This window comes from Mus pahari, chromosome 5 (genome assembly GCF_900095145.1).
Source record: "Mus pahari chromosome 5, PAHARI_EIJ_v1.1, whole genome shotgun sequence".
In the NCBI taxonomy this organism is placed as follows: Eukaryota; Metazoa; Chordata; class Mammalia; order Rodentia; family Muridae; genus Mus; species Mus pahari.
In genome coordinates this window covers 56,727,984-56,739,004 of record NC_034594.1, presented here as the reverse complement: position 1 = coordinate 56,739,004, position 11,021 = coordinate 56,727,984, and the positions used below count along the sequence as shown (strand labels likewise).

The window sequence follows — 11,021 nt, the reverse complement described above, 5'->3', positions numbered from 1 at the left end:
CCCACAAGGGGCCCTCCCCACCTGATCACTAATTGAGAAAATGCCTTACAGCTGGATCTCATGGAGGCACTTCCCCAACTGAAGCTCCTTTCTCTGTGATAACTCCAGCTGTGTCAAGTTGACACAAAGCTATCCAGTACAGATGCCATGGCACAAAGTTTTTTGTTATTTTTGTTTGAGTTTTTGGTTTGGTTGGTTTGGGGGGTTTTTAGTTTTTTGGGTTTTTTTTTGGTTTTCTGATACAAGGTTTCTCTGTGTAGCCTTGGCTGTCCTAGAACTCTCTCTGTAGATTACTCTAGCCTGGAACTCAGAGATCCACTTGCCTCTGCCTCCCGAGTGCTGGGATTAAAGGCTCATGCCATTGCCCAGCTCAGAGCAAAGTATTTCTCATCACAGCCTAGTTTTGATTTCTCCCCAACCAACTTTTAGAACTATGTGTGAGCAGTTGTCAAAAAATATTTATTGAGCTTAGTAAGGTTCAGAAAGTCCTTATCCAGTCAGATGTAATGATGAAGAAAGGTTATATAAAGTCTAACACAACTGAGTTGGGCAAGCAACAGAAATCAAAACATCATTGTATGGAAAGTTAGCTTGACCCCAGAACAAGTAAGAACAGTTCTATCCAGGCCTCTGCCTCCCTACCCAGTTCTAGGATCCCTGCTAGGAGCAGGATAGCACTTCCCAAGGTTATCAAGTATGGCCCCCAATGGTTAATCCTGCAAACATTACTTGGTGAACAGCAGCGATATCTCTAAGTGTAGTAATGTATCTCTATCTTATTTCCACCCTGTCCTGTCAGGACTGATACCTCACACTTCTTGATAAGGTACATACATTAAAGCCCTGAAATTTCTGCCCAGGGAAGCTTCCAGTTTAGATTTCGGAATCAAAGATCTGGCTTCCCGAAACTATGCAACTATCTGGGTTGTTCTCAACCCTGGGGCCTCAGACCTCCTGGGCAATGTCTAAGGCCCCATTCTTTTTTTTTTAGTTTTCAATGATAGCTTTATGCAAGCTGAGCCACACCCTAGCTTGTAAAAGATGTAGTTAATCTTTAACCTAAAAGTGTGTGGAATTACTCCAACTTGTAGGGAAGTCTTTATCCATTTCCTTACTTGTCCAGCATTAAGGGTTAAACAACATACAGGAAATGCAAAAAGATAAACTGGATTCTTTGAGATCTAAAGTAACTCCAATGAAGGAATTAACTTCTCGGCTATTTGAAGGATCCTAAATCAATGTCCCTGGACTGTCTTTTAGGCTATGTAGGGAAAAAAAAAAAATCATTTGATATTTTAATTTGATCTTCAGCAGCCTCTGTTTAAAACCTTAAAAGCTATTGATTTTTTCTACTGTAATCTATGCTTAGATAGCCACAAAACTCACAGAGCTTCAAGTGGGTGAAAGTCCAAGGGAAGACTATGAGCAGCACAAACCTCTTACAACGTTGGAGATTTCATCTACAGGAGGAAGCCAGTGTCCATCAGATTCCCCACACAAAGGCACAGTTACACAGTGTAGGCCATCCTGTAGCCAACAACCCTCAAGAAGCAGGGAGAATTCCCAGAACCAGAAGGAGCCCCAAGACAGCAAAGGGCATGTTGAGGGGCTTGCCTTCGAAAGTTGAAGGCTATCTGCTTTGGCAGTACACACCTAAAACCCCAGCCCTTGGGAGGCTCAGGCAGGAGTTTTACCAGTTCAAGGCTAGCCTGGGCTACAGATCCATACTGTCTTTAAAAAAATAATAATAACAACGTTGGAAGGGCTGTTCAGCCACCACCTGGTTTGTAAAAGCCAAGGGAGAAAAAAAACAAACAAACAAACAGGGCAGTGGGCAGAGCTGTCCCAATGGCCCCCTTGAAACCCAGTGAGTTACCTGGGGACAGGGATGCAATTACTTCTCTGGGGGAACTTTCCATGTGTTTGTTAAGGATTAGCCTTCCCACATCTTTTAAAACAAACCTTTAAAAAAAACAAACAAAAAAAACCTCACGAACCCTTCCCTTATCAAAAGGTCTTGAGTTAACTTTTTTCCTGTTATGGCTACTACAAGGATTTAATATCCTGAAGTTTCAGTTTTCTTTCACTTATTTCATGGATTTCAGTAATGCAAGCGTGGGGTGTGCGCTGGGACCGAAAACCCCTCTCCTTGATTCCCTAGACCATCTGGGACTACAAGAAGGAAGAAGCCTTCTCCAAAATGTGTAGGCAAGTTATCCAGGGGACTGTATAAGAACAATTTAAGAAACATTAGTGGGAAAAATTCAGTCCTCGGTTTCCTGAATGAGGAAGAGGGGGTTCAGGGGAGACAAGACGGATAGAGTGCAGCCCCCCACCCCCACCCCGCGCTGGTCCTGAGCAAAAGCAGAGAGCCTGTTCAGGAAAAAAACACGCTTCCCGTGGGGGTGGGGCATTGGGCTTATTAGCTAGCACTTTTGAGGCAAGGCGCTAGCAAAGAGAGATGTCTTGAATTAATCTAAAAGCCATCAGCATGCCATGCAACACAGTGAAGGAACTATAAGCTGAAAATATTATAATGAAGAAGAATCTCTCTAGCTGAGAATACACAACTAGCCTACTGCCACTTTTCAAATGAATTCGGTAATCCAATGCCTCTAGTATTCTGTCCTACACAAGCGCCAGGTTCTTAAATAGTTATCTATATATAAGGACGTGTCACCTTCCAGTCAACAGAATCTCTCAGAAAAAACAAAACATTGAAGAAGGAGGATGGGGGAGGCGGAAATAGAATTGCTTCTGTCCTGGTTTGTTATTTTCTACTTAGCCGAGGGAAAGGGCAGCTGCTGGTGGTGCCCAAGGGAGAGGAGCTTTCCTAGCCGCCATCTGCCGCCTGCTTGGTCCTTTCAGTCTGGAGGAGTCCCTGTGCACCGCACAACGCAAAGCTGCAGTAGGGTTGTATAACCTTGCTCCGGATGCAAAGCATCTACCGAAAAGGCCACGAGAGCCAATCATAAAAGACCAACCAGGGCCTCCAAAACTACAACTACGGGGACGTCGGGAGGGAGACGGTGTGGAACTCCCATCCCTTAGGTTAGCTGGGGGGGGGGGGGCTGTGAATTCCCAGAGAAGTCCAGAGAGGACGGTTCAGGAAAGCAAAGCGCGGGACTCGGGAGTCTGCAAGGAGCAGAAAGGGGGATGCGGCAGCAGCCTAAGGACTTTGAGGAGTTCTCAGGCTGTGTCCCAGGGAAGTGCCAAGGACATCCCTGCTCCTCTTTTCAGTTACGTAACTCTCACACTTTGGGTGTATTCTAACGAACTTACTAAAGTAATTAAAGTAGAAAATCTTTCCACCGATGCATGCAAAGGCGCTGGGTGGTGTCTGAAAAGAAGTGGCTGACTGCCACCTGCAGCGAGAAAGGGTGGCATTGGGTGTCTGTTCCCCACCGTGCCCTCCCTAGGATGGAAGCTGGGTGGCGGCGGAAGGAGCCGTCCAATCCCCATCTAGGAGTCACCGGGAGTCGCAGGTAAGCAGGCGGCCGTCGCTCTTTTCCCCATGGCAGACACCGAACCCGGGTTGTCAGAGAGATGAGCGACCTCCGGGACCCCTGTCGCCCACTCTGAAAGGCCCGCTCCCATCTCCCGAAGACTGACCTCCCGCGCCGGGAAGAGCCCGCAGCGGTGCTGGAAGCGCGCCACGAGCTGTGAATCCCGCAGGCTCCGCAGCAGCTCGGCCATGGTGAGCCGCAACCCCACTCCTCCGACCCGCAGCCACGCGCGTCCGCGTCCTCGGCGTGCGCTCTGGCCCGGCGTTCCGCAGCCCGATGCTCCCAGCGCAGGGCGGGCGGGGCGCGGTGCCAGCCAACAGGTGCGCCACCAGGGTCCTAGCGCCCGCCCTGCACTCGGGCAAGCCCAGGTGTCCGCCACCACCTTGTGCACGTCACCGTCCCCTTCCTAGCCAACCGGGTGACCCCAGTCCCTTACCTGCCTGCTGGAGAGTGTGCTTGCAACTGCGTGGACGGGTGCACGTGCATGACCTACGCGCAGCCATCCAAGTGCTGCCGGAAGCCTGGAAGCTTTGTGACCCTCCTTTCAAATTTGGAGTTCAAGGTGAAGCTGGTCGCCACTACGCACGCGTCCCCCACATCCCAGCTCCCTGCCCCAACCTTTGCTTGGTTTTTGCAAGATTTAATTCCCAGGGAGTCTGGTTCCTAGGGAGAATTCCCAGTGCTTTCTAAACTTCATGAAATGTTTCCTTCTCACAGGCCAGTTACTTCCTTCAAATTTGTGCAAGAATAGCAGAAATGCGGAGAGTCAACCCGAGTGATTTTATAGAAAAATAGAAATCTCTCTTTCTCGTTCCCCCCCCCGTGGTGTGTGTGTGTTGTCCTGTCTCACTCTGTCTCTGTCTCTCTTCCTCTCTTTCTCCCTCCCTCCTTCATACCCCCTCCCTTTTGGCTTTGGGAAGACTTTAGACTCAAAGGGAACAAGGTACTGAGCGACTACCAGGCGCCAGCCACTGCTTTGGAAGAGCAAAGGAAACGTCCTGCAGATGGTTTTTCTTGGGCTTTCCTAAATCTCCCTTCCCTTCCGGGTCTCTGAGATCCTAAGATGACCTCTGTACCTCATTGCACGGAGTGAGAAGCAACAGTTAAACGAGGGCCAGGTGATTGGCCTGCAGCAAAACTATAATCCAATCCTTAGTTGGGAGCAGAAGGCTGCAGGGTGGGGGGTGTTTCCTGACCGCCCTTTTAAAGTCTGCTATTTGGAAAGGACTGTGCATGAACACCTGCCACCCCCCTTGCTTACCCAGTTGTCCTTCTAGGCTGGGAAGTCTGGTTCCTGATACACAGCGAAGATGATATGGTCCCCTCTCATCCCAGTTTTCTGGTTCCCTTGTTCCTTAGTCCTATCCGGAGAACATGTCAGGGTGGCTAAGACAGCAGTGACTTGTTCAGAGATTCTGTTTTCTTTCCTCATCCAGAGGAAAGGGCAGCCCTATGACGTCATACTCAGTCGTGTGTGGCTGAAAAGGCAGTTGCCTCCACCCCCAGTGCTGCAGTGATTTTTTTTTTAAAGATTTATTTATTTATTTATTTTTATATGTACGAGTACACCAGAAGTGGGCATCAGATCCCATTACAGATGGTTGTGAGCCACCATATGGTTGCTGGAGTTGAACCCAGGACCTCTGGAAGAGCAGCCAGTGCTCTTAACCGCTGAGCCTTCTCTTCATCGCTCCCCCACCCCCAAAGTTTGATTTTAACAGCTGACATTACAGTAGCTCCCAACCTGTTGCCTTTACACATTTAAAGAATATGGTCTCCCATGAAGACCCTTGAATTGCATGTCTCCTAAATGTGTTGCTCCAACCTTTCTATTTCAGAAAAAAAAAAAAGAGAGAGAGAGAGAAACCTAAAATTATGTCATACTTAATGTGGTACCAAATTAGATTTCTTTCAGGTATGGCCTTTTGTCTTTGACTCAAGTTTTTAGTGACTCGTGAACCCTGAGATAAGTCACTGTGGTTTTTGTTTCCTTCTATGATGAGACACTAGTCTTCATTTATTGTCTTTCTTAAGAGACTGTTGTGAAAATCTTCAGAGGCGTCACAAGCCAGTTACACCAACATGCACTGCGTCAAAGGTCCTGCTCTACCTCCTATGCCTCCTTTCATTGATGCAGGCTCTCTCACAGAACCTGGGGCTAGGCCGGCTCTGCCCTCCACAGTGCTGGGGTTACAAATGCCACATAGCCACATCCTCAGGTCCTCATGGGCTCACAGCAAGCGCTCCTATCCTCAGAGCCATCTCTCTGGCCCTTTGTATTTTATTTTTAAAGACATGGCTTTGTGATATAGCCCAAAATGGCTTCAGATTCTTAAATATGCCTGCCTCTGCCTGGCAGGTTCTAGATTCCAGGTATGTAATACCATGTGCAGACAGTGACATATGTTGAAGGAATCAGTATTGTATATATTAGTTAGGGGTTTGTTTAAGTTGCTGTAATGAGCAGACTCCAAAAGACAGTGGTTCTAAGAAGACAGATATTTATTTCTCTTTGTTATGCGGGTCCCACAATAGGGCCGGTAGCTAACTCAAGGACTTGAGCTGCCTTCATCCAATGGCTTCCTCGTGCTCTGCCCTGGGACCACACCCTAAGTCTTTGTCCTTTCTTTGTATAGCTTCTAAAAAGGAGCACTCCATGAAAATGTGCCCTTGAAGTCTGGAGAGACGCTTGGGAGTGTCACCTCTAGCAGGGAAGCCTGGGTCTGGCTTAAATTTTATTTCTATGGAGAGAGAAGACAACAGCTCTATTTTATATTTACTTACTGTTTGTTCTTGAAAACTACCAGAAGTCTCTATTAAAGTCTCGAAAGAAAACATTATTAAATGACATAAAATAGGAGCAGCAAGATGACTCAGCCAATAAAGGAAACTGCAGTCAGGTTGGTGACCTAGATGGTAGGAGGATCTGTGCATGTGTGCATGCACACATACATAGGCTGTGTGTGTGTGTGTGTGTGTGTGTGTGTGAGAGAGAGAGAGAGAGAGAGAGAGAGAGAGCTAGGGCTCTCTGTATAGCCTTAGCTGTCCTGGAGATCTGAAGACCAGGCTGGCCTCAAACTCACAGAGGTCTACTTGCCTCTGTCTCCCAGGTATTCGGATTAAAGACTTGCACCGCTACTGCCCACAAGTATAATTTTTAAAATGTTGCTCTCTGTATTAGTTACCTCTGGCTGAATAACAAATTTCCCCACAAATAGTGAGTCAAACCACAGCAGCAGCACCCTGCAGTTTCTGGAGTCAGCACCCCATGTGGATAATTTTAGCTGGGGCCTCTGGCTTTCTCACAAAACTTAGGTCATCTCAACCCTATTTCAGTTGTATAAGGGCTGCTGGTCAGAGGCCTCCCTTGTACCTGTCTCATATGACCCTCTTCAGGGTGCAACTGCAAAACTAGAACCTCCCTCGCTTGTGGAAGTGATCTGCAGAGACAGAAATTGAATCTTAACACTGTTCTATTCAGAGAGCTGACAATCAGAGAAGATGGTAGATTGACATCCTATAAAAGTTTGAAATTGCTTCCAGAACAGAGAATTTTAGGGCAGGAGGTGGTGGGGGGGGTGAAGGCAGAAGGAGGTGGGGGGGGGGAGTGAAGGCAGTCACATCCTGGAGCTCACTCTTGTCCCTCTGGCTGTGTGTCCACCCTATTTGGAGGATTTGTGACATCTGTGCTTCTTTTCTTCCCTCACATTGTCTTAATTCAAGTCATCCCTTGGTCATCAGGGAAATGCAAATCAAAATGACCCTGAGATTCCACCTCACACCAGTCAGAATGGCTAAGATCCAAAACTCAGGTGACAGCAGATGCTGGCGAGGATATGGAGAAAGAGGAACACTCCTCCATTGCCGGTGGGATTGCAAGCTGGTACAACCACTCTGGAAATCAGTCTGGCAGTTCCTCAGACAATTGGACATAGTACTACCTGAGGACCCAGCAATACCACTCCTGGGCATATACCCAGAAGATGCTCCAACATGTAATAAGGACACATGCTCCACTATGTTCATAGCAGCCTTATTTATAATAGCCAGAAGCTGGAAAGAACCCAGATATCCCTCCACAGAGGAATGGATACAGAAAATGTGGTACATTTACACAATGGAGTACTACTCAGTACTATTAAAAACAATGTCATGAAATTCGCAGGCAAATGGATGGAACTAGAAATATCATCCTGTGTGAGGTAACCCAGTTACAAAACAACACACGTGATACATACTCACTGATAAGTGAATATTAGACAAAAAGCTTGGAATACCCACCATTCAATTCACAGACCATATGAAGCTCAAGAAGATGGAAAACTACTTAGAAGGGGGGAAAATAATCATGGGAGGTAGAGGATGAGTGGGACTTGGGAGGAACAGAGGAGGGGGAGGGGGAAAGGAGGGCAGGATTAGGTATGGGAGGAGTCAGGGGGCGGGGGAGAAGTACAGAGGGTCAGGACATTGACCAGAGGTATGTAGCAATGGGGGATGGGGATCTGGAGGTAGCCACCAGAAAATCCCAGAAGTCAGGAAAGCAAGTGGTTCCCAGGACCCAAGAGGGATGACATTAGCTGAAATACCCAATAAAGAGGAGAGAGAACCTATAGAGACCATATCCAGAGGTTAGGCCGGACTACCAATTAAAGGATGGAACCACCCATCCATCTCCAAAATTTTAACCCAGAATTGTTCCTGTCTAAAGGAAATACAGGGACAAAGAGTGAAGCAGAGACTGAAGGACAGGCCATCCAGAGACTGCCCTACTGGGGATCCATCCCATATGCAGATACCAAACCCAAACACTATTGAGGATGCCAAGAAGTGCTTCCTGACAAGAGCCTGATATGGCTGTCTCCTGAGAGGCTCTGCCCGAGCCTGACCAATACAGATGCAGATGCTTGCAGCCAATCATTGGGCTGAGCCATAGAACCCCAATGGAGGAGTTAGGGGAAAGACTGGAGGAGCTGAAGGGGTTTGCAACCCCATAGGAATAACAACAATATCAACCAACCAGACCACCCAGAGGGCCCAGGGAGTAAAGCACCAACCAAAGAGTACACATGGAGGGACCCATGGCTCCAGCTGCATATGTAGCAGAGGATGGCCTTGTCTAGCATCAGTGGGAGGAGAGGCCCTTGGCCCTGTGAAGGATTGATGCCCCAGTGCAGGGAAATGCTAGAACAGTGAAGCGGGGAGTGGGTGGGTGGGGAAGCACCCTCATAGAAGCAGGGGGAAGGGGAATGGATTGGGGTTTGCAGAAGGGAAACTGGGAAGGGTGATAGCATTTGAAATGTAAATAAATTTTTAAAAGGTCAAGTCGTTTTCTACTGGTGAAAAGCCTTGTCCTCCCCTAGGGGCATCAGGCAGGAAGGAAATTAACACAGCAAACAAACCATCGACATTGTTTTTTTGAGCTAAGCCATTAGCATACAGGTGTGTAGATTCCTTTCTACAATATGGACTGCCAAGTGTGTCTCTATAATACAGAATATGACAGTATCCACAGCCACTGTCCCCTGTCCATAGGAGAACTTGTCACATAGCACTTTGAGGCAAATGAAGAAGAAAGCTTAGAGTTACCCTGTCCTTAGAGGCAATGTCCCAGTACTTTTCTTATATTCTGTTTGTTGGAAGCAAACTAATTAGGTCTAGTCCATACTTAAAATGATGAGACAAGACCAGGATTGCCAGTTGGATGATTATGGATAGGCTCTTTGGAAGTTATCTATATCTTTGGATATATCTATATCTTACAATTATATCTATATCTATATCTATCTATATCTATCTATCTATCTATCTATCTATCTATCTATCTATCTATCTATCTATATACACACACATACATATAGCCAGCTGCATAGCCACAACATCAGTAGCTGTTGCCGCCAAAGGATTATGATATACAGATTTAGCCTCAAAGAGCTTCATTTGTTGTAGAAAATGAATGCTTACACACAGAAAAACAAAGTATAAACCCGGCAAGGTGGCTCAGTGGATAATCTATTTGCTACCATGCCTGACCACCTAAATATGATTCCTAGGACCCACACACAGGGTGGGAGGAGAGAACCAACTTCCCCACATTGTCCTTTGACCTCCACATATGCAATATGATACACGCGTGCTCTCATAGACATATCATAGACACACATACACACACAGAATAATAAAAATATAACAAGAAGAAAATGATAATTTGGTGCAAAAATAGGGAACCATGTAACAAATTTCTAATTATAAATGTCTATACATTACAGTTATAATTTGGATCAAAATTTCTTTATACATCTGCCTGTAGGCATAAGCTTTTCTGTGTTCTGTGTAAAAATCGTCTCTGTATTATACAAGTGTTGGTTTCTGTTCCAGCAGAGAGCTGATTCCAGGCCTGACGTTGACATTGTTATTCCAACTGCTCAGCAGTGCATGCATCATATTTTGTGAACACTCCCTCCCTCCCTCCCTCCCTCACCTCTGATCGGCTTTAATAAAAAGCTGATGGCCTCTAGCAAAGGCAGGAAAGGAGGTAGGACTTGTGGTCAGAAAGAGAACTCTGGGGGAGACTCAGGTGCAGGAGTTTCGCCAGACAGATTCAGGGGAAGCAGCAGACCTGAACTGAAGGAGAAGTCACTAAGGAGCCATGTGGTAGAATGTAGATTAGGATAACCAGGTTAGTTGAGTTAAGGGCTAGTTGGAAATAAACCTAGTTATAAGACCTAAGCATTCATAAATATAAGACTCTACGTGGGGCAGGAGAGATGGCTCAGCAGTTAAGAGCACTGAATGCTCTTCCAAAGGTTCTGAGTTCAAATCCCAGCAACCACATGGTGGCTCACAACCATCTGTAACGAGATCTGACACCCTCTTCTGGAGTGTCTGAAGACAGCTACAGTGTACTTAACATATAATAAATAAATAAATCTAAAAAAAAAAAGACTCCATGTAATTTTGGGGGGAGCTGACAGGCCCAAAGAAAGTCCTGTTGTCTGCCAAAATTATATATACTTAAAAAAAAAAGCATATGCTGTTAGGTTAGAAAATAGAAAAACAAAGTAATTAACTGAAAATAAAACTGGAAATGGACAAACTATTGGCTAACCAAATTGGGAAAAAAAAAAAGAACAAAAGGAAAGAAATAGGGAAAACAATAATTAAAAGCAGAAAGAACTGATGAGATGACTCAGTGGATAAAGGGGCTTGCCACCAACCCCAGTGACCTGAGTTTGATCCCTAGGACCCATAGAGTAGGAGATAACAAATTTCTACAAGTTGTGCTTTTGACCACCACACTTGCAACTGTGGCACACGTGCACTAAATAATTAGGTAAAATGTAAATTGTTTAAAGCATAGGAAATTTGCTATGGGTTTAGGTCAGTGACAGGTCATTTACCCATCATACACGAGGTTTTGGGTTTATCTCTAGCACTAAAAAAAAAAAAAAAAAAAAAAAAAAAAAACATAATTAAAATAATAACCACAGAAAAACTAGAGCTAGGGATTAGCATGTT

At 45.8% G+C, this 11,021-nt stretch overlaps 1 protein-coding gene across 1 annotated transcript in view; it reads right to left on the bottom strand.

Moving 5' to 3' along the window:
• Positions 1–3,958, bottom strand: part of Sgpp2 (sphingosine-1-phosphate phosphatase 2) — a 115,021-nt gene extending 111,063 nt beyond the window's left edge. The window contains exon 1 of the mRNA XM_021199159.2: positions 3,613–3,958. Within this exon, the coding sequence (XP_021054818.1) occupies positions 3,613–3,696 (84 nt within the window). The 5' untranslated portion in view covers positions 3,697–3,958. The remainder of the gene's footprint in view (positions 1–3,612) is intronic.
• Between the last annotated feature and the right edge of the window lie 7,063 nt (positions 3,959–11,021).